The sequence below is a fragment of the Apaloderma vittatum genome, unplaced genomic scaffold (genome assembly GCF_000703405.1).
Source record: "Apaloderma vittatum isolate BGI_N311 unplaced genomic scaffold, ASM70340v1 scaffold16491, whole genome shotgun sequence".
In the NCBI taxonomy this organism is placed as follows: Eukaryota; Metazoa; Chordata; class Aves; order Trogoniformes; family Trogonidae; genus Apaloderma; species Apaloderma vittatum.
In genome coordinates, this window is record NW_009699764.1 from 3,179 (window position 1) to 27,212 (window position 24,034).

General features: G+C 39.1%; 1 protein-coding gene across 1 annotated transcript in view; it reads left to right on the forward strand.

Moving 5' to 3' along the window:
* The window catches only part of SPAST (spastin), a 19,886-nt gene extending 2,706 nt beyond the window's left edge, over positions 1–17,180 (forward strand). The window contains exons 3-14 of the mRNA XM_009878536.1: positions 495–628; positions 949–1,042; positions 4,073–4,147; positions 4,946–5,017; positions 5,511–5,586; positions 6,102–6,193; positions 8,736–8,815; positions 10,016–10,058; positions 10,760–10,839; positions 12,592–12,662; positions 14,610–14,650; positions 15,903–17,180. Of these exons, the coding sequence (XP_009876838.1) occupies positions 495–628; positions 949–1,042; positions 4,073–4,147; positions 4,946–5,017; positions 5,511–5,586; positions 6,102–6,193; positions 8,736–8,815; positions 10,016–10,058; positions 10,760–10,839; positions 12,592–12,662; positions 14,610–14,650; positions 15,903–16,025 (981 nt within the window). The 3' untranslated portion in view covers positions 16,026–17,180. The remainder of the gene's footprint in view (positions 1–494; positions 629–948; positions 1,043–4,072; positions 4,148–4,945; positions 5,018–5,510; positions 5,587–6,101; positions 6,194–8,735; positions 8,816–10,015; positions 10,059–10,759; positions 10,840–12,591; positions 12,663–14,609; positions 14,651–15,902) is intronic.
* Positions 17,181–24,034: the final 6,854 nt, after the last annotated feature.

The following is a 24,034-nucleotide window of genomic DNA, read 5'->3' on the forward strand; positions in this document are numbered from 1 at the left end:
CCTTCTGTTATCTCCCCCCTGCTGCTATCACAGTAAAGTAAAATAAAGAGCAGAATGGACAGGACATAAACATGGTTAAGTGTTATTGCAGCTGCGGCTTTTAAGTGGCCTCTTAAGCGCAAGTATGACAGCAGTAGAAATTCTTGTTAATGGGTACTGAGCATCTGAAACAGTTTGTGATGCCCTTCTTCTAGAGTATGCTGGGGGAAGGTATCATACTTAAATATAATGAATTATCTTTAAAAAAAATGAAGAAATCCCCATACCAAAATCAAACCAAAAAACCTCTCTCTACTGGAGTCTAAGATATTTTACCTGTGGCTGAACACAATAGTATGATTTATAGCAACATACAGTATCAGAATATCTGGTATGTGTTAATGTATTAGGTTTTACTGGAGCATATGAAATGTAGAAGTAATTTTGTTAACACAGTGCTTTAAAATTATCAAGTTAGGTTTTTTTGTTTGGTTTCTGTCTCTCCCGCTCTCTAGGCTGCTCCTAAAAATAGCAGAACAAATAAGCCTTCTACTCCTACCACTGCTCCTCGAAAAAAGAAAGACTTGAAGAGATTCAGAAATGTGGACAGTAATCTTGCTAATCTTATCCTGAATGAAATTGTTGATAGGTAAGTCTGAAGAATAGGCTGTTCAATGTAGAACATAATGGTTTTTGTCCAGCACAGTCTTGGTCCACTTTGAATGAAATGTAGTGTTTTTTCTTTGTTTTGGGGTTTGGAGGGGTTGTTTTGGTGAGGGTTTTTGTTGATTTGGCAAAAGGATGAGAATTCAAATCAGAAATGCTTATCTTTTTAAATGCTTAGCAATATAAGTTGTAAATTTCCTCAGAAGGGTTCTGTATAAATAGTCAAATGCATTAAATTAGTCAGCTGCAGCTGAAAAAGAGTATCTCATTGTTAGACTAATCTGTATTCCATTTCTTTGTTAGTGGGCCAGCTGTCAAATTTGATGATATCGCAGGGCAGGAGCTGGCTAAACAAGCTTTGCAAGAAATTGTTATCCTTCCGTCTCTTAGACCTGAGGTAAGCATCTGGGTTTTGTTACCACTCTTATCGCAGAATCAAAGATACTCACTGTGTTTCACACATGAAGTGTGGTGGTTCTTGAACCCTGTCTTTGCTGGTTATGATCACTATCAATAGCTGTGTGTGACAGGCATCTTGGAAAAGGAGAATGAAAAATTTATGTGTTAAAACACTACCATGAAATTCCTTTTCTTCTGGTTAGTCAATGTTGAAGAAAGGGACTGAGGCAATAGCTTAAAAAAACACAAAACAAAACCCAAAAAACCCAGCAAGATCCACAAACCCATTAAAAAAGAAAACCACCAAAAAAACCCAAACAAAAATATCCCAAAAACTTTTGAGACTGACTATAACACATAGCTATAGGTGTATGTCCAACCCTATGTGGACAAGCAAAGGACGAAGCCTGTAATGGGAAGAGTGAAACAGGTGAGATTTGTATAGGTAAGTTAGGACACTTTCTGATTTGTAAACTGGATGATAGGTATTGTCGTCATGTTATCTATGTGGATGTTGGTTAGATGAGCTGAATAGCTTATTCACATCTGGAGAGGATGCATAGTGTTGTAGTGAACAAGCAAGTACACTGAGGTGTGTAATATTTGAGGGCGGATTTCCTCTGCTGAGTGGAAACGCAGGACATTTAGGCTCTTTTTTTGTTGTAGGTGGTACCTCAACTACTGTGACTGCCTAGATTCAGGTCTGAAGTGTATACTACCAGAATTTTCTGGCCACTTAAAAATAAAAAATTTGATCATTTTCTTAAGTTGGACTTGCTAAAAGTTGCTGGACTCTTGCAGAAATTGCATACAACGATTTACTGCAGTGCTGATTATTGAAGCAAAGTTGCTGTTTGTTCTTTGCTTGTGGTTTTCTCTGGCCACGTTGATGGGTGACTGGAGTCAATCTGTGGTCTTCCTCTTTCCTTTAATGCAGCCTCTGGTATTGAAATGTTGTGAGGAAGGAACCCTAAACTTGATGTGGTGTCATAGAAATACTAGCCCTGAGGAGAACAAAGCTTTGTCATCAAATATGCGTGCTCTGATATTCTTCTGCAGAAGGAAAATGTCATAGTACCATTACTGTTATTACAGTGCTTTAGTATGTCGAGTTTGTTCAGTATCACTGATATGATGAGCTGGGTAGGAAGGACTTTGAGATGTGAGACTTGGAATAGTTACAGCTTTGTCCTGATAACAGTTGGTATTTTCAGTAAAGTGGTCTTCTGCAGGTAGTAACGAGCCTGACCTTGGTGTAGGTTGAGAGATAACAAGGATGGAGAATCCTGCAAAATTTTTAATGTTCCTTGGAAGAAAGAAGTTGGTTTTACTCCTTGGAAATGAACATGGAGATGCGTGAACTATAGCGGAATATTTAGTCAATTAAATCTTAATTCATTTTTAACCTTAATGAAGTTTTGAACTCAAATTCATATTTAAACAAGCCAGTTAAGGTATTTTCATAGCAGAGCAAGAGTTGAGATGAATAAACAGAAAACACTGGCTAGAGACATGACTGCAACCATTTCAACAATAGGAGGCTAACAAAATAGTAGCAAAGTCTGAAGCTCTTGAGGAAAGTGGTAAAGACAAAGCACTGGGGCAAACAGGCTGCAGACAAAGCGCTGGGGAGAGCAGACTGCTGTATTCCATGATAATTTGTATATTTGCTTACCGTGATGCTACATATCATGGGTGCAATTTTGTAGTGTGGGAAAGATTAATCCAATGCAAAGTGAGAGGGAGGAGATTATCAGTAACATTTAGAGAAAGTAGGTGATTATTAAGTAATATTTTAAATACTTGTGGTCAAAGCTTTTCTTAAGCTTCATTTAATTAAAAAAAAAGTGAAAGATGAAGAGGTTCGTCCATATGGAGTCAGTAGGAACATTGCTTTAACGCTTGCTGCACACCTGCGTTCCTCCCTTTTAAAATGCAGTTGATGCTTTGAACTTGTTAGGCTGGTCTGTCTTGTGGAATGTGTTACTGCCTTTTACAGTTCCATTCAAAGTGCCTCTGAACAAAATGATCCTGATCTAATTTAACTGTTGTGTGGGAAACAGTAGTCACATGCATTAGGTCAAGTTGGCCCAGGCCAACCTCACAAAGTTTAACAAGGGCGAGTGTAAGGTCCTGCACCTGGGCCAAGGCAATCCCAAGCACAGATATGGGCTGGGTGACGAGTGGATTGAGAGCAGTCCTGGGGAGAAGAATTTGGACATGTTGGTCGATGGTAAGATCAACACAAGCCAACAGTGTGCGCTTGCAGCCCAGGAAGCCAGCCGTGTCCTGGGCTGCATCAAGAGATGTGGGACCAGCAGGTCGAGGGAGGTGGTTCTGCCCCTCTACTCTGCCCGTGTGAGACCCCACCTGGAATGCTGCGTCCAGCTCTGGAGCCCCCAACACAAGAAAGGCGTGGAGCTGTTGGAGTGAGTCCAGAGGAGGGCTACCAAGATGGTCAGAAGGCTGGAGCACCTCTCCTACAAGGACAGGCTGAGAGAGTTAGGTTTGTTCAGCCTGTAACAGAGAAGGCTCCAGGAAGACCTTGTAGCAGTCTTCCAGTACCTGAAGGGGAGGGACTTTTTACAAGGGCCTGTAGTGATGGGACGAGGGGTCATGGGTGGAAGCTGGAAGACCATGGGTTTAGACTAGATATAAGGAAGAAGTTCTTTACCCTGAGGTTGCCCAGGGGAAGTTGTGGATGCTCCCTCCCTGCAAGTGTTCAAGGTCAGGCTGGGTGGAGCCTTGAGCAACCTGATCTAGGGGATGGGCTGCCATGGCAGGGAGGTTGGAACTAGATGATGTTTGAGGTCCTTTCCGGCTCAAATCATTCTATGATTATGATTCTACGATTATAAGTTAGTAATAGAATATAGTTCTCTAAAAACGTGCACTGTTGTAGTACTGCTGCTACTGCTACCACTGCCAGCCAGTGAGTCTTTCCTCAACCATAAACCATTTTCTTACAAAGTTAAATCAATATTTTCTTTATGTCTTTAAAAGTAACTTACGATGATGTACTTTTCAGTTATTCACAGGACTGAGAACTCCTGCACGTGGCTTACTGCTCTTCGGCCCACCAGGAAATGGGAAGACAATGTTGGTGAGAAAGTGACTTGACGCATGAGTCTGTGTGCTTAAAATGTGACTGTGAGGGGTGGCTTTCATCTTGGATCTTGTAGTGATAAACTGTATATTCTTCCTGAAGGTGTATTATGGTGTCAGTTTAATACAAAAATGTGAAATTGTTCTTAACTGGGTTTTTTTCTGGGGAATGGAATTTCTAAACTGTTCTGCATGTAATTATCTTCAATATCACAAGTAATATTTTAAAACTTAAACCAGCAAGACCAAGTTTCATTTTTCAGAGAGAGTAAAAGTAATATGCCTGATTATTTGTGTACAGCAGCAATTGATCGTAAATGGTCCGTTCTCCACTGAAACAGACTAGAAGTGCATTTTGGAAATGCACAGTAGCAAGAAGAGGGGTTGTGTAAATAAGTATAGACAGAGAAAAAAAAATCATATTTTTTACTGTGATTTGATTCAAATGCTACCCTTAATTAGTTAAAACTGTTTCAGCTATCTACTCAGGATACATTGAAAGGAGCTGGAGACTTGTGTTCTTCAGTAAGCAAGTTGTGTTTCGCTGTGGAGATTATGTGATTGGAGAAGTCTTAGGGAGTTTGGACATTTCTGTAGTGGTTCAACCACTTACCTGCTCCTATTTGTAAGTCGCCTGTACAGAAGTTTTCTGCAATGTCTTCAAGGTATTCCTTTTGAAGGAATAGTTGTGTTCAGAATTGTCAACCAGGATATGAGTGCTAGCTACAGAAGCAGAGAGGTATCTTGAATGTGATAATTTAACTACTCTTTTTTTTTTTTTTCTTCCCTCTCCTAGGCTATGGCAGTTGCTGCAGAATCAAATGCTACTTTCTTTAATATAAGTGCAGCAAGCCTAACTTCAAAATACGTAAGTAGCAGCTGTAAATTACATTGATCTGAAAACACACATGCTGTAATTGGGGCTTAAGAAGGCCAATGACTTCTGATGAGTCCTTAGTGAACTGTTAGACTATAGCGAACATAAAGTTTTAAAAAAGTGACTTGTGAAGTAAAAAGTTTTGATTTGTGCTTATGATAACTCAATTTCAGTGACTTCTGCCTGTCATATAGATGAGTGGGCTTTTTCTTTTTTAAAAAGTAAACTTAAATGGATCCCATCTCCCTTTGACTCTAATAATTTAGGCACCAAAATCTCTTGACAACTCAATTGTGATCAGAGTCAAGTTGTAACATCTCTTTCAAGACATAAACAATGCCATTGTATGAACTAGTGATAATCAGAGTGTGTATGAATGGAGTGTGGCTGAGTATCAGCAAGATTTTCTGTAGGTCGTTCTGTTAGCTCTCTTGTAATAAATGCTTTCTAAAGCCCCTCTAAAACCAGTTTATTGTTGGTTTAGATGGGTGAAGGGGAGAAACTGGTGCGTGCTCTATTTGCAGTAGCCAGAGAACTTCAGCCTTCTGTAATTTTTATTGGTAAGACCTTAATTTTTTTTACTTCTGGGTACTTTCTTAAATATTTTGGCTTATTAAGTTGGAATAATTTGATAAACTTATGGGTAATTCTGCAGTGCAGATCACATGTCTCAGATACGACCTGCTGGCTAATTAGTAGGTTCATATAGAGCATTTTAGATTACTTGTTATTTAATTGCTGTTAATAGTGGGAAGAAATGCCGTCAAAACCGCGAATGCTGTATTAAATGGACTTACTGGGTAAAGGTTATGTATTAAACTTCAAACCTGAAAATGTCCTGAGTTGCAGTTTATTATCAGCAGGATTTTTTTTTCTCTCATCTGTGGTTGGTGTTACATATTCAAAGGACAACACATCACACAGGCTTTTAAACTTATACTAAGATCTGTCTGTCTCCTAAATAATAATCTGATCTCTTTTGTTGGAGCCCTATGTTAACAGAAAAGACGTAGGCAAATACGTAGACTTTGAATATTGTATGCTTAATTCAGATTTATTTCTTTTGGTTTTTTAGATGAAGTTGATAGCCTTTTGTGTGAAAGACGAGAAGGTGAACATGATGCTAGCAGGCGTCTAAAAACAGAATTTTTAATAGAATTTGACGGTGTAAGTATCTAGTCTTGGATATTCTTAGATTTAGCTGAATTGGCTAATGTAGTGGGTGCCAGTACAAGCTACAGATGAAGCACAAAGGATTTGACTGCTGGGACTTAGCTTTGTCCACTTCCCCCACAACCTTGGTTGGCAAACAGCTTTTTTCTGTTAATTTTTTCACCTGCCTACTGTAGTATTCTGGAAAATTCAGACTGAAAGGTAGTAATCTGGAGATGACCTGAAATAATAGGTTGAAAGCCTATGGACAGGGAAGAAAGGATAACAAATGGCAATAATAAAGGAGCTGTGAGAACAAATGTTCTTACAGGGCAAGAGGGACACTTGAGGGTTAGGCTGAGTTGAATCTGTGTTTGCAGTTGCATATTTTGGTGAAACACCTATCTTTGTTCTGGTAGAGTAAAAGAATATTAAATGGCTTTTAAGTAGCGTCTTTTTGGTTTTTGAGGGATATGCATCGCAAAAACATGCACTGTCAAGGAGTAAGTTGAGACTTAAGGATTTCAGGCAGACTAGTTCGAATCATGGGTATATACAGCTGTGACACATGGGAATGATTCATTTCTGTGTTAGTATGCTTTATATTGAGCTATAAATTTTTTTCCTTGGCATCATGACCTAGAGATGACAAGACACAGTAAGGGTATATTTAACAGCATGTATGTCATACCCAGGAAAAGGAGCTAGATTTCATAACTGGGGGGAAAACAATGAGTATCAGAATACTTTGCTGTGACACAGCAGTTTTTTGTATTGAACAGTTTTAGTTTATATTCCAGTAGTACAATGGAATATAGCTGCAGTGGCAAAGCAATAGTAATGAGGTACAGGAGGAACTGCACACAGGATGATCAGGGTTGGAAGGGATCTCAAAAGATCATCTAGTCCAACCCCCCTGCCAGAGCAGGATCACATGGGAACGCGTCCAGGCAGGTAGATTTTGAATGTCTCCAGAGAAGGAGACTTCGCAACTTCTCTGTTCCAGTGCTCTGTCACCCTCACAGTGAAGAAGATTTTCCTAATGTTTTTGTGAAAGCTCCTGTGCTCCAGTTTGCATCTGTTGCCCGTTGTCCTATCGTTGGACATCACTGAAAAGAGCCTGGCTCCGTGCTCCTGACACTCACCCTTTACATATATGTTTATAAACACTAATGAGGTCGCCCCTCAGTCTCCTCCAACCTGAAGAGACCCAGCTCCTTCAGCCTTTCCTCATAAGGGAGATGTTCCAGTCCATCATCTTTGTGGCTCTGCGCTGGACTTGTCATGAGGAGCCCAAATCTGAACACAGGGTTTGAGGTGCTGGGTATAGGGGGACAGTCCCTGCCCTGATCCTTCTTGGCCACCTGGGCACGCTGCTGACTCGTGTTCAGATGCTGTCCCCCAGGTCCTTTTCCACCAGGCACTTTCCAGCTGCTCCTGCCCAGGCCTGGGGCGCTGCCGGGGCTGGTTGTGCCCCAAGGGCAGGACCCGGCATCAGGTCAACATCGCTCTGGCCTGTACGGGTCCCTCTGCAGAACCTCCTGCCCTCCACTGGATCAATGCTCCTGCCTGGTTTGGTGCCCCCACTGGTTGAGGGCACACTCCCTCGCCCCGGGCCCATCAGACTGCAAAGATAACTGTAGAGAGACACAATGAGATCAGGAAAAACTTGTCCAGATTGGGATGAATGAGGACATATAATGCAACATGAACAATGATATGCAGAAAATACTATACGCACACAGTTTTCCTGAAAAGGGGAAAATGGAACTTACTAATTAAGTTAGCAAACGCTGAATCAACATGTAACTATATCATACAGTTTTATTGTGGAACTTTTTAGACTCAGTGAGGCAGCAATGAACTTAATTTTATCAAGGATTGGGCACTATGTGAATAACACTACATTTCTGATACCCAGGTGTTTTCTCTGAAGGCTGGAAGTCTTCCTGTTTTGGGGTATAAAGTCAAGTCTTGCAATTGAGTGAATTGGGGGGAGGAATTACTGATTGTGTGTACTATTGAATAGCTTCTCATTTTGATTACTAGCTTCTTGCAAGAGCCATGTTAGATGAATCTCTGATACGATTTAGTGGTTTTGGCTGTACCGTAGTCTAAAGTTCTGATTCTGTCTTTCTCTGTAGGCTTCAGAACAATGCTTGGTGTTAAAACCCACAACAGCAGAAAGTCTGTAGCTTTTTAAACATAATTATCTCTGGATGACTAAACCTCTGAGTGCTTTTTGTAGTCTCAGTTTTCTCCAGCATTATAACATGCAATTCCACAGCAATATTTGTGCTCTTGCAAGATTCTTTTCAAGCAACATAACTTGTCCTGTGTTTATATAATTTATCTTTTTCCCCACCCTTTTCACTTTTTCCTAGTTTGTCTTTATGCTTGTCTAAATAATGTTTTACAGCTGACTGTGTGAGGGGAGAAAAAACATACATAGTGAGATCCCGTCAATGTGTTGAATACACAGCAAGTCTCTGGCTGGTTTTGTGGTATTGCTACTTGATGTAAAGAGAAGACTCACTCGTCTCCCTGTCTTATACAGGTGCAGTCTTCTGGAGAGGACAGAATACTTGTGATGGGAGCAACAAACAGGCCACAGGAGCTTGATGATGCTGTTCTCAGGTATCAATGGCTCTTCCTTTGTTTGAATGCAGTGTTGTGGTGTTCATTATGGAGAGCAAGTTTTGCCACCTAGTGTCTTGGTGATTTTAAGTTTTGGAGTAAGTAGCAAAAGCTGTTTGGCAAGGCTAAACTATTTAACCTCTCAAAGAGGCTGCTATCTCTTTTTGGGATGCATCCGCACAATCATGATGGGCTTGGAATTAATTAAACCAGCGGCACCTGTTGAAGCATAAATCATAGAAACATTCAGGTTGGAAAAGACCCTTGGGATCATCAAGTCCAACCTATAACCCTGATCTACAGAGTCCACACCTAAACCATATCCCCCAATACTGTATCTAAACGACCTTTAAACACCTCCGGGAAAGGTGACTCAACCACCTCTCTGGGCAGCCTATTCCAGGGCCTGACTACTCTTTGACGAAAAATTTTTTTCTAACATCCAGCCTGAATCTGCCCTGTTGCAGCTTGTGGCCATTCCCTCTACTTGTACTACCAATTATCTGTGAGAAGAGACCAGCACCAACCTCTCTACAGTGTCCTTTCAGGTAGTTGTAGAGAGCAATGAGGTCTCCCCTCAGCTGCTTCTTCTTCAAACCAAACAGCCCCAGCTCCCAAATCATCATTTTATAACTCTCTTGCATGCTACAAATCGGACGTTTTTTTTATTTGAATCTTGATAGCAGGATGAGGGAAGAAATTTGAGCAGTGATATTCAGTATTTATTCTCAGTGAATAGTGGGCTTCTAATGTCCCATGCACTTACAGATCTTGCTGTAGATTTGCCTCAGGACTTTTTTCCTACGAGTTCTCATACTACTTCTCTTTTTATTCTTAATTGAGGAAAATAGGCTGAACTGTCTGAACAAATAAAATGCATTTTTAATGATTCCAAAGACTTTTTGTGTATAAAGAAGAGATGCTTCATTTTGTTGCTGGTAGTCAGTGGTGTTTCTACCTTTAGAGTGTTTCCTCTTTGGAAGGAGTCTCATAACTTCAAATAAGAGTAAGGAGACACTAGTGGTTTGTGCATATTATTTGTTTGCTGGGTTTTGGTTTGCTTTTGGTTTTGTTTTTTTAAACCTGTAATTCTACCACATAGAATTTGATAACTTTAATGAAATTTTGATATTTATCAAACCAAATGTTAGATCTGTATGCCCTATGAAGTTATAAAAATGTCTGGGTTTTTTTTTCTAGACGATTCACCAAACGGGTATACGTGTCTTTACCAAATGAGGAAGTAAGTGTTATTTTTCTGTGCATTTGCTTCATTTTAAGATAAATTTTATTAAAATGAGTATACAATATTTTTTCATAGGCTGTTCTTAACTTGCCCTAGAGGATGATTACAGCTCTGTGAATTAACCTCTGGCCCATATTGGCTATATACACAGTGCTTTAGTTCTGGTGACTATCTTAGTTTTTTGCCTTTTTTTTTTTTTTTACACATGCTAGTAGCAAACCTGGTACTACCTACTCAGTATATCTTGACTAGTGAAGTGTTGTTTACATGCTGGCAGGTACAGACAAGTCTGAAGTAGGGCTTACAGGAGCACATTTGGCTAGAGAGGAGTGTTTACTGCAAAAGATCAAAGTAGCTTTCTTAAAGTGGTGTTTTTTCAGCTCAACAGCAGATCAAGGCTTTTGATGACGATTCTAATGTATTCTTAAAGCAGGTCTGACCCTTGATCTCATAGCCCCAGACTAGCTACTACGAATAAAATTACCCCTATGCCAGCCCAAACCAGCACATTACCAGTTCCCTGTCTCTTCCCCTGACAAGATGATAGCCTACAGTTTAATCACAAAAGCAGTATAGGCAAGTTTAAACTAGTTAAACACAAAAGCTAACTTGACAACACATCATTTTATCGTTGCAAGAGAATTTTAAGTGTGCCATGAAAATGAGTTTTACGTCTGATAAATGCATCTTCTTTTCAGACAAGGTTGATTTTGCTAAAAACTCTCCTAAGCAAGCAAGGAAGTCCGTTGACCCAAAAAGAATTGGCACAACTAGCTAGGTAAGTATTTTGTAACTACACTAAATAAATACACTCATCTTCCGCATTCATTCAGGTTCTTTTTATTTATTTGGAATGTAGCTAATGTAAATAATTGCTGTAAATGTCAGTGACAACACTTGCTGAGAATGAATTGCACGTGTTTTGGGAAGATGGTCTCCTATCAGGCTGTATGGAAGTGTTTGTTTTTGCACATATATGTGCTTTTTTTTTTTTTTCCCTTAACCCCCTGACTGGATTTCCCTTGTTGTAATAGCTCATCGGTGCTTTTCTCTCTGAGTTGAAGGGAGGGGGGTGCTTCCCTCCACCCATGCCCCAGGCAGTCCAGCTCTCCTCTCTGATACAAAAAGGCAGTACCGGTTTTTTACCTGGCATGCTTGTCAAATCAAAAGCAACAATTCCTTGCTCATCCATTGCTGGGTTTGCTGAAGGTATTACCGACAAGCACTAGATAATTGGAGATTCTTTTCGATTTCATATTTGATTGGGAGAATGTGGGTTAAATGCCCTTCACATCACAAAGTTGTTTTGTGTTTTTCATCATTAAGATTGACACTGTACTGCTGTTTGTCACCCCCAGAAATCAAATGTAATGGATGTGAAGGAAATTAGGCTAAAAAGTAGGTAAAGAACCTAGGGCAGGAAGAAGTGAAAAATGACTGCAAGATGCTAAAAATATTCAAGTGAGTGTACATCAGTCTCTGTTTCTGTTTGTTGTTGTACACAGGAGGTGAGTACACTTCTTAGATGTAGCATTTTTCATCCTCTCAGAGTTAGCAACAGGAATTTGACATATAATCTGAGTGAATAAATTCTCTCTGTACTTTAGGGATGCTATCTCAGGCTATGTTTCGGCTGCAGTAATAGCTAGCTGGAGGAAAAAGGCAATGCATTGGATTCTAACTGCAAATATATGAAGCAAATTACAAATGCAATTTAAGTATGCTTTTTATCTGGAATGGTTTAGCTAAAATATAAAAGCTGAGGGGTCCTGCCTGCTTCATCTGCCATCGTTTTTTGTTTTGAGAGAGGCATTTAACCTCCTTCATGATTTTGATTTCCTTTGCTCCTCTGCATCTTTTTCCCTATGTTGTAATAGAATTGTCTCCAGAAGACTGAGCTATGGAGCTCTCCTTACAGCCAGCTACTGCTCCACAGTCTGGGTGGACTTCTGTTTTTTGTTTTAAGTTTTTCATTAGGCAACTCTTCCTGCTGCTTTTCACTTGATGTGTGCAGTGTGTATTGATGGCTTACTGGTTCGGTGGAGGCCTTTAGTCTGCAAACTATTTTTCATTGGATAACTTGGAAATTAAGTCTTATTTTGGAAAAAGTCCCATAGAGATTGGGTCCTTGTTTATTTTTTTTTCTCCTTGTAGTTCTGAGGATTTGGATAACAGTTGAGTTTTTGGTTTTATATTCATCTGTGACAAATGACGACAAACAAGTGGTAGGGCATTTTTGTAAGAGAAATAGTAAATGCTCTTGAGATTAAGTTTCGTCTACAAATCCTGGCTGGTTGTTATTCTTTTGCTTTTCCTACCACGTTATTTGAGACTTGAATATCTGTACTTAAATTTAATCTGGAAAAGACTTGCATGCAGATCACTTGCATTGAAGGCACTTCTCATTTATTAAACTTGCAAAACAACATCAAAATACTTTCGGTTAAGTAACATTTTAATAACGTGCAATTAAAATGAAAGCAGCGTTTTTGTTTCTGATTCCTTTTGCCCACTTTTTCTTTTGACAAAGAATGACAGATGGATACTCTGGAAGTGATTTAACCGCATTAGCAAAGGATGCAGCGCTGGGCCCTATTCGAGGTAAGCTGCAGGGCTTTTTATTTAGGTTTTGGAAAAAATCAGTGCTCTTTATGAAAAAAATTCGTAAATCTTGATATTAGAGATAACATCTTTCTAACTCTTAAACCTCTGAAATTAAGCTTTTTAGATTGCATTTTCTTCTGTTCCTCATAATAGCATCTTTTTAAGATTTAGCAAAACCCTTCAGTAGCTCACCATGTAAAACAGTTTTTGTGTCTGAAGAGGAAAGCAAGGTGAAATGTTTTTCAGAGATCTGTGGGATTTTAATTAGTGCATCTTTCCTAGGCATTACTTGTCTATTTATAAAGTGGGCAGATCTCTTTCAAGTATAAAGGAAGGTAATACTGAAAGAGAAGCGATTTTGTGTGTTGGTTGGGTTATTTTTAGATATGATTTGAATCTCATAGCTTTTTTCATTTTTAAATTTTGTTGATGTTTAATTGTGATCCAGATGACAATTGTGATTCAAGGAGGGTTTTACTCGTATTTGTTCTCTCTCTGACATATCCAACTTCGAAAAATTGATTTTTTTAAATTGAAAAAATATTTTTAATGCAAAGTGAATACTTTTTAAAAAAGAAAATACTTGAAACCCCAACCTTACAACCCCCTCCCACCTTTGTTCTATTTACTAGCTAGTTGTTATGTGTCCAGTAGCCACATCTGGAGGGGATGATTTTGGCTAGTGGAGCTCAGTCATGGGAATTTGTGAGGAAAAGTTTGTGAAGATTTGATGTTAGTTTTCTGTTTTGTTATATATTGTCCTGCCTGCCAGAAAGGTACTAAAGGCAGACAGAAGAGAATTGTTCTGTAATACCAGCCTCTCATGTGTAAATGAAAGTTGTTGCAACTCTCATAAATAATTTATGGGGAGGAGAGGTCTGTGTATGTTTTGTGGGTGTGTTTAGTTTTGCTGTTCGTGTTCTTGGTTGGGTGTTTTTGGTGGTTTTTTTTGTTTTTTTTTTTTGACTCGAGGATCTTGTAGCATGCAGTTTTGCCAGTGTACTATCTCTTCGAAAGCAGCTGCTTGCAAGCAGTGGTTTTTTTACCAACTTACTTTCAGCTGTTGGGATTGTAAGGCACATCTTCCAAAACCCTGCATAACTGGGAAACAAAATTGCATTAAATGGTTCTCATGAGAGACATCATGTCTCCTAAGACTTGGAGTGAATGTATTTAGAGTGGTTGAATTAATAATGATTGCATTTAGGTATGCAGGGTTTACTTTGCTGACAAATCACTTCACATGCAAGTCCATTTTGAGAGGAGACCATGAAATGTTGTGCAGCCTATTTCTTCCATCTGCTCCTGGCTTTCATATAAAACAATTTATTTTTTAAAATATTTTTCAATGTCAGCCTTGCCAGTCTTCCCTAGATTTTTTTTTTTTATTGCACCCTCAGAGCAAAATGTTTGCTGTAATATGTCGATACCATAACAGTATTCTGAGTAAAAAAAAAAAAGCAAACCTGTGAAGGATAGTGGGACTTACTAGATCCCATCAGTACTGCATGGGCAAGAAGCATGCTCTTGTGCACTGCCTGATTTTATTTCTCTGTTCTTGGCTGACGATACCTTTCTGTTCCCTGAAAATTTTGCATCTTTGAAGAGTAAGGGGCTTGTAGGCAACAGGAGTAATATGGGGGAAGGCAGCTCTGTTAAGCTTGCGAGCAGTTCCCCATACTTTAGGAGCAAGGAAATAGTCCTGCTACCACTTTGTACGGAATCTGCAATGATTGAGTGTGGGAGCAGCCTGGTTGAGAAGCTGATAAATGGGGAAGGAGGAGGTAAAAACACCATGTACCTTTCTGTACAGGAAATTATATTGAGGTGGAGAGGTATAATTTTTAGCTTGGGGGTTTTCCACAATAAAAGTGCTTTTAACATGTTGTCAGAAGTGATGAAAATTTTCTTAGGAAACTCACTCATCTTCCTTTATTTTTACAGAATTAAAACCAGAACAGGTGAAGAACATGTCTGCCAGTGAGGTATGCTGTTGTATCTAGCAGGTGTATTTTTCCCCTTTGAATAGAATGCACGCTCACCAGAAACTTTTAAGGTCCTTTTATTTACACATAGTATCATACAAAATACCTTAGCCTAATTTTTTGGGGGTATTACCCTTTTTGATTACCTCTTCTTTGAAGAAAAATTCTTTACAAATATTGATTGAGAAGAAAACCTGTCCTCGATGTCTGAGGTTCGTTGTGTAGTTGGTTAGCAGGCTTAAGAGCACCCCTTTTTTTGCCAGTAAGTCAAATATGTGTGCATGTCACAGTTACGTAGGGAAAAATGAAGCAAAACTTAATTCCCATGTTGCTTTCTGTGTTTAGCCTTAGATTATGGCTAAAAACTGAAAGGATTTGTTGCAGGAAGATGAGAATATACGTGATAGCTTGCTGTGAATGCCAATTTACATCCAGTAGGCTATAAACACTAGTGCCGAAGAACATGGGGAATGCTCCTTTAATAATGAGACTGCTTGTTCCACACACTTGGATTATCTCCCATCCTGTCTGGGCATTTTTCTGTACGGGAAATGTCTCCTTATAGTCGTGTCCTCAGCAAACAACTCAAAGGCATGCACTGGGTCAGAGAGGTTGGGTAATTTGCATTACTTTCTGGTGGCATGCTGTGGTCTGAATAGAGTTGTGCTAAGGGTGAGAGCTTTCAGTGGCTTACTCTTCTGGTGCGCAGGGGTAGCCATAAATATGTTAAAAAATCGCGTGTCTGGCGTTTGACTCATTTCTGTGCCCTCGCAGGCACCAGCTTGCACCACCTAGTGACGCGTGAAGTAATAACACCGTGTCATGGGTTATTAAATAACAGAGCAGACATCATGCTTATCAAATACTAGTTTATTAAAAACGGTAAATACTGATAGGCTTAAATTACAAAGGCTCTTTGATCAGATCATGGAATCACAGAGCAGTCCAGGTTGGAAGGGACCTTGAGAGATCACCTGCTCCAGCCTTTCCTGGGTAGGGGAGCCTAGATGAGATTACCTAGCACCCTGCCCAGTCGTATCTTGAAAACCTCCAGCGATGGGGACTCTGTCATGTCCCTGGGGAGCTTATTCCAGCAAATGACCGTTCTCACTGTAAAAAAAGTGAAAACATCTATATCAAGATGAAGCACTCGTGGAATGTGCTTTGTTAAAAGGGAATACCAAAATACTGCTTGAACAGACTGAAGTACATAAACCACTTGTGATCCTCATGTCTTCTGCTTTTTGTTTAGATGAGAAATATCAAACTGTCTGATTTCACCGAGTCTTTGAAGAAGATAAAGCGCAGTTTGAGCCCTCAGACCCTGGAAGCATACATTCGTTGGAACAAGGACTTTGGAGATACCACAGTGTGAAACACTACTTGAATTGAAACAAAGTGCTGCCTGAGGAGCAGTTGGTACAGACTACTGGAAAGCAGCCAGCGTTTACAGGACTTTACAGATCTTCAAGTATCTGTGTTAAAACTTGAGCTTAAAAAAAAATGTGTTCATCAAAGCCTCCTTGCCATTTAGTGAGGATTTATACACTGTAAGTAAGAGCACAATAGGACTTGAGATAAGATTCCTAGCAATCTCATTATTGTTTGAACAATAATATATGTATTTTGTTTCAGCTAGAAGGCTCTGATGATATTGATCATTGGAAAACCTTTTCCCTATGTTGTGTGTGTGTGTTTTTTTGTTTTTAATTTTGCCATGACCTTGATGTCTGACTTACTTCCTTATAACTACTAACTTACAATTGGAAGTTTGTAAACTTTGGTTCAGTTTTTGACTTTTTTATCCTTAATGTGCCAAATAAAAGAATTTCCCTATGCAGAGAGGAAGAACAGCACTAGGGAATTATGATTATTAAAATGTAAAAAGCAGCTGGTCTGTTATTATTTGTCTTTTTGGTTAGTTGTAATGTGACTGTATTGTTCGCAAAGCAGTTTTAAAGACCTTTGATAGCAGAACAGCAAAAAAACCCACCCAACCCTATAAAACCAATTCAAGCTGTCTTTAAAAAAATAAATTACTAGATAAAAAAAAATAGACTAAGACATTCATTTACTGGCGGTATTTTCTCTTAACGCGTTTTGTAATGCTTCCATTGGTAGAATGTTAGTTTACGCTTATGGTGTACAACTTGAAGCCCAGCTGATGTTCGAGAAAGTAAGTGATGCTAATTGTCAACTTTCAGAAATGGTGTGTTTCTACTCTGTATTTTGGTCTCTTTGTGCTAACTGAAAGTAAAATTTCCATTGTGAAATTTTTTTTAATTACACATGTAAGCATTAAATACGAGGCTACGTGTTTAATACATGGCACATTAATGTTTTTATAGCTTTCATATGTTTTAGTTTGTATATTAAAGTATGAAACACTCAACTGATCTGCTTTTTTAAAAAGAAACTGCATCTTTGTATAAATAGCTGTTTTTTATGATATAAATGACAAGCTATTAAAAAAACACACTTAAGCGATAGCTTTTAAATACTGTAATAAAAGAAAACATCTTTGCCTTTACTTCTAAAGGCCAACATCTTGTTTACAAACCCTATATGAATTAAACACAGATGTTTGTGACGCAGAACACTAGTTCCTTGTTAGAGCAGGTTTGTGGTGGTTTTGAGTTGGTTTTGGTTTTGTTTTGTTATTGTTAAGACAACTTTCCCAACTTAGTGATATTAAAAATGCATATCATTTACAGTTGTTTTAACTAGATTGAGTTACAAGGTCTGTTGGCTTTTAGTCTTAACAGAAAATTTAGTTCTTAATTTTTCGTTTAACTTATTTTTTGTTGGTAGGATTAAGTCAAATATTTCTGAGACGACTCGCTTGAAAGTTAGCTATAAATAATATATATGTGTATATATATATATGGAAAAAACCCGAGCTGATAGATGCAGTGTAAGTATAGTAATACCCAAAGAGGACTCTGTGCTCACTGCATAGTATTGGGTACTAAATAGCAGAAACAGTGTCAAACTCCTGAGACACACAGATGCAATATATTTAGGATTCTGTTTTTTTGAACCAGAGATGCTTTTAACCGATCTTAAGATTAAAAGCAATTAAATAAGATTGTGTTACACTAGTATGCCTTTTGAAATACTCTAACCAAACCTTTTCTAGCCTTCTAAGGGTATGACTCTCAAACGTATGTCTTGCATAAGTGAAACATGACTCCTGTTCCCCCGATTCACTTTCCCAGAGAAGTGAGAAATGCCAGAAGATTTTAGTTTCTCAAATCTCCTGTATTGCTTGCTTTGCCTTAGTTCTGGCTTCAGTAGACCATCTCTATTGTTGGAGATTCCTGGCTGACTTGATCTGTATTTGTTATAGACTTCATAGTGCTAAGCATGAGTATTACCATTTTGTTAGCATCTGCTAGACAGCTAAAGAGCTAAGAAAGGCCCGTGGTCTTCCTCTTCCTGAAGCTTGTAAGATTTCCTTGAGACCCTTTGCAGATTAGAACTTGGAGGGTAACACTTCTGTTTTTGAGTGTTCCTAAATATTTGTTACGAAACTCTGTTCTCCTCCACTTACTTTTGAGGAGTATGCTGGTATTTATTTCAAGTACATCCCTGTTGGTACGTGATCAATACCTGAAACGTGGAAGTTCCCATCTGCTAGAACACCACCCCTAGGCAGCACAAAGGGTCTGAAGCCTGAGCTGCTACTTCAGGAAGAAAAGGCACCGTCCTTTCACTTGTTCGTACAGCTGGTTCAGATCAAGAGAATCTGTGCGCCTCCCACCCCTGCTTTTCAGTTCTCTCTTCTGCCCTGATTGTTTCCTGCATAATGGATGAACTACAGCTCTATAAATTATTTCTAGAACGCAGTAATAACTTAATTTTGTTCTGCAACATTAGTTTTCTCTGCAGCTGCTGGAATTTTAGCCCATGACCAAGTGCCATTTGGTTCATAAATTGCCTTTAACTGTGCTTCTTGCGCTGTTTTCTGAACAATGTCTTTCAGGAATAATTCTGTTCCCCTTAAGGTGTTATGTCTCATCTTCTGGTTCTTGTTTTACAAATACCGAGGAAGTCCCGGCTCAGTGACTTTCATCTGTGTGTTGGATTAACTGTGTATAAAAGCAGATCTAAAAAAAAACCAAACCAACCCCCCCAAAAACCTAACACCCCCCAAAATAACCAACACGCACCCCCCAAGAAACCCCAAATATCTTTATTTCCCAAATCTAAGGTACTTTATATAGAACTTTGTGACTGTGATTACCGACAAATCAGATTATGTTCTAATACAGTATCTTGATTAGGACAGGAGAAGCAGGATGGCAGCTTGGATGCTTTTAACCTTTGCAAAGATTGGCAACACATTAGCTCTCTACCTTTTTGCTTTTTTCTGGATGTGTCCGCTTTTAATGAATGAGTGACTTGACCCACTTTTTTGAGGTGCTAAGGAAGTAGCTTGTCTGGCCCTCTGCAAGTCTATTTTGCTGACTTAAATCTAGCAGTTACTGGAGTGAGTGAAAAAAACCCAACCCACAAACAAACACATCCCCTGTTTTTTTTTAACAACCTTCTTCATACATCTTTGCCTCTTTTTATTAAGCAGGAGACACACCTTTTATCTTTCTGTGTGTTGGAAGAACAATGCCTTCTCAGACAGTGGGTTGTTGCTTCTGGTGCTGTAACAGGAGGAACAAGCTCAAGCACTCTGTGATGCTCTTTCTCCCAGAAATGAGAATTTGTTGTGTGTTATGATGTTCCCTTTACTAATGTTGACTTTTCTGTAGTGTACACCAAATGTTACAGGTTCTCTCCTTGTAGCAAAGACAAACCTAACGCTGAATATTAAAGATAAGCCTTAAACTAGGATAGTTATGCACGTGTCTCTGTCCTGTTAGTTTCTTACTTTACGGAGTTCAGTGGATTAGAAATGGGCGTTCTGCCCCTGAGACGTCTTGCCGACTCTGCTTCAGGAAGTTGGTTGCTAATATGGTTGTTGACCATGGCCCTGCAACCTACTTTGTGTAGATAATAAATGTGATAGTAACACTTCAAAATGGAGAAGAAAGGGATCTCTGAAATGAGGAGGAATTTATTGTCACTACGCTAATTTAGAGGCCATTGCTGATTTCACTGTTAGATTCTCTCAAATGTTTTTTAAATTACAGTTTTCATACATATAACTTAGAAAATTAACCTTACCTTCTGGCGTAGAATAAATAGTATTTTTCTGTTCTAAACAAGTGGGTTTTAGCACTGGTTGGCACTGCTGCCACGTCCATCTTGTGAAATTTAAGTACTTTTTACTGGGAATGCTGAAGCCAGATATGCTGCCAGATTCAACTGAGGCATCTGTTCTGCATGCTGTACAGAAAGCAGCTTTCTGCTTGGGGCTTCCTTAACCATTTACAGTGAAGCTTGGTGCCCTAGATTCCTGCCGTGGTTTCCTACCCCAGGCATGGATAATGCATAGTGGTGCCTAGGGCACAGAAGCTTCTCTAGCTACTCCGGTGCTTTAGTGATGCTTCTGCATGTGGCAGCTCTGGGAGGTGCTGTCGTACGTTACAGATTTCCTTTGTTGTCTGTGGCAGTCTCAAGCTTTTGTGATGTTTTTAGCGTTGGGGACTTCTACCAGATATCAAAAATGGAATGAAAAGTAGCAAGCAAGTAGTGAACGCATCTAGTTCATTGTGCTAATTAGAGGCAGTTGCTGATTTCCTTGTTAGGTTTTCTTGCGCTGCTATTTAATGTCGAAGTATATTGTTTTACTTACCTAGGTGAATTTCATGTTTAGGATGATCTGCTGGTCATCTTAAGAGATGACTAATGTATCAGTTATTTTCCTTTAGAACCTTTTCTTAAAATCTTATTTTCAACATTTTTTCCTTTAAATATTACAACTATAAATCCATGGGATGAGCAAGTGAAACCGTCGCTTCCTGCAAATACAAGATCGTGTTCTGAAGCATGGGGAAATGTGTATTGTCTTTTTTTTCCTGCTTCTCATGTAAATTGTCAGCTGTCTCAGAATGGAAGCTGTTTACTTTGTCAATAACTACCTCCTGAGTTTGGCAATAATTGGCAAGGTATACACTCCTCCCGTGAATTAAATATATTGGCGAAACGCTGTGCATTTTTAGGAGTTTGATATTCTGATTTGCAAATTCTTGACAAGATGTCTGGGAGCTGGTGATTAACCTTAGTTTGCTGTAAGACTTTCCTTGCTTTCATAAGACACACTCCTTTAAAATCTTGTTTCAGAGAAGTGTCTGTGAGGAAAACAGTCAATGTTCTTTTAGTTGGTTAATACAGATGTATTCTTCTAAGATGCGAGGGAGGTAGCCTCTTGGTTCAACAGGTTTTTTTACCATTAAAAATGGGGAAGAAAGTACTTTAGTGCTCACACACCTATCAGAGGGACTGGAAATACAGGAACTGTTTTTGCCATGGTTCACATTTTTATACGTGTGAAGGGCTAGTCAGTATTTCTCAGAAATCTGGATTAAAGTGGTTAAACCAAAGGTGAAGACAAAACGCTATATCCTTCCCCCATTAAATATATTGGACAACTCCAGTCTGGGATGAGGTTAATTCTCATATTCTGTTGTTCTGAAACGCTTTTGTTTCATTGTTCTTTTAAGAATGTTTTCTGAAATGTTAAAACACCATTTTATTATTAAGCAATGTAAAAAAGCATGATGAGCAGTCACATAGCTTTAGCTTCACAATAAAATGTTGCATCTGTCCTGTTCTTACTGTTTTCTTGTTTATCAGATAAAAATGTCCAAAACTAAGAGCCTTTTCATTAAACCTAAAAGTGGTTTAATTGCTGCTGGTTTTAAACAAATTAATAAATAAAAAGCAGGTGTTGTATACTAGATGTTGGAACAATAAATATGTAAATACCTCAGTTTCTAAAGGACCTAAGTTCTTAAAACTAATGTAAACAGAAGTGCTACTTCCTAAATAAATGTGCTGAAACCGAAAGTGTGTGCCTATCCTCCTATTCTAGTTCTGCTAAATCACAGTAAAAACGAGGAGGTTTCACATAACTAATTCTGGTAGTCATGGTGAAGTCCTGAAAATAGCTGTTTGGAGCCAATGTACTTGATATTAAAATGGCACCTTTGCTTCTGCTGGGGGAAGCGTGCTGCTATTGTTTTTGAGGTAACACTCTAAATTCTTATTCCCATTTTAGTGTTTGTAATTCCTTCCAGCAGTTGTCTTGAGGCCACATCTGGACTGCTAACAACTAGTGGGGCTTTCTGTTCTTACAGTTACATTCTGAAGATAAGATTTAAATAAATCAGTTGGGTTACAGTAATTTTACTGCTACCTATGGCAGCCATGACCACTGCCTTCAACCTGTCATTGTTCCTGTCACTGTTATAGCAAGCAAACCAAATGAAAATCAGTACAACAATTGGGAAGAAAACCAAACAATGTTTTGGACTGAAGCAGAAGAGCTATTAATGCTACTGTCAGGCATGAATTCCTTGGGACAGACAGACACTGTTGTATAGACAGCAAAGTTATCTGGTATCTCTCTCTGGCTGAAATGCTACCACTTGGAGGTAGATTCTGAACCACTGAAATTATTTCAGTTACCCATCTTCTGCATAGGTTATAGATACTCAAATAGACTTTTATTCTTGTAGAGGAGATGCTCAGATAAATTTAGTGAAGAAGCAAGAGCCCGAAAACAATCCACACTTGCTATGTTGAAATCTATAGAGATTATGGACTTGGCAGCATACCCTGGTGTGAAGTATGTTAGACTAATTAAAAGATACATCTTTTCCCATTCCAGACAAGATGGTGTGAGACAAGGCTCCATGCCTAGTGTCAGATACGGGCATATTTCAGATGAAATCTGTTTATTTCTGTACTCTGATGTTTTAAATTTGGGGCTTTTGTGGTCTTTTTTTTTCCCCACTCAAGTCATCTTTCTGCAGATTTCCAAGTATTTTGCAAACTTGTGAAAGCCAGTCTGTTTCCCACAAGGGTGCATATGGCACTGGAACAAACAAGAGTTATGCAACCTTCTCTAAGTAATTTTTTATTCTGTAATGATAATACAGAAAATATGTAGTGGTGAAGGCAGAAAAAAATACCTAAAATCCATCTCTCAATGCATGTGAGTGATTTATTGGTGCAGTGGTGTAGCTAAAAAAAGGTGGGAATATCAAAAGCCTACAACTGACCTAATGAGCAAAATGTGGTGTTTTTACCAAAGGCTTTTCAAGATCCCACTCTTCTGCAAACACAGTATGTTCTAATATTTCAAATCTAAGTTTAGTAATTTTTAGAAGGCCTCAAACTTTCCTCAGTTGTAAGACATCTTTGAAGAACATTAGTTTTGTGATATACAGAATGCAGCTCTGCTATTAGTTGTAGTATTTCTCTTCTGTGCATTGTAGAAGTGCAATTTCTTATAACTGTTTTCCTCTTTGGGGAAGAAATACCTTAAGACGTGAAATAATCAAAAAGCCTGATAACGTATCAGTAATGAAGCAACCAAACAGCTTTGTATTTGTGGCGCATATACAGCTAAACTGTAACCCGTGGTTCACCCAACTCCTGATTTCGTGGTTAGAGGCAGCATGCGGAGAGTTTACATACCAAAAACATTGCAGTAGCAAGAGCTGTCACACAAATACTACAGGCTGCAAATAGATTTTTAATTTCTTTCCAAATCTACTACTGTGTACTAGAAAAAAAATTCATTACAGCCAACAACTTAACTAAGTCTGAGACATTAAATGCATGTCTCATAGAGTACCATTACCTGTGCAGTAGCTCCCAGCCACAGCCAGGTGAGTCACCTGGTGTGTTTCACAAAACAGATGAGATGCAAGTAGCATTTTTAACCATTTTCACTGTGATCACTGGGCCAACTGACTAGACCAGTAAGAGACCAAAGACAGGAGTTTTACAGAAAGTTGTTTCATGTACCTTCCTAGGCACAATCATCTGTCCTAATAAAATGTCTATGTTAAATTTTTACTCCTACTTATTTTTGCTTATTTCCCAAAGGCAACAATAAATAAGCTGTCTTGTGACTGAGTCTTTATGCGCATTAGATCCCAGGCAGAACTCCAGTTCTGTATTTTCCTCCTTCTGACGGAAAGTAGAGGGCACAGTTCAGTGGCATGTGTGTGGCGACACACAGGATTACTGCTGCCTTGCAGCCCTCCTGTCCCCATCTTGCAGGGCCTCAGTGACGGCGGTCACAATACTTGGGAACTGTGTTTTTTCTTCTCACCAACACCCGCTCCGAAGGACGCGCTGCTTACTGCCGCTCATGCAGCAGCACACCAGCGGAGGACACTGGCCATGGCGCCGCCATCGTGATTTGAGGCCTATCTTTGCACGGAGGGCGCGGTGGAGCAAAACCCCCCTTGC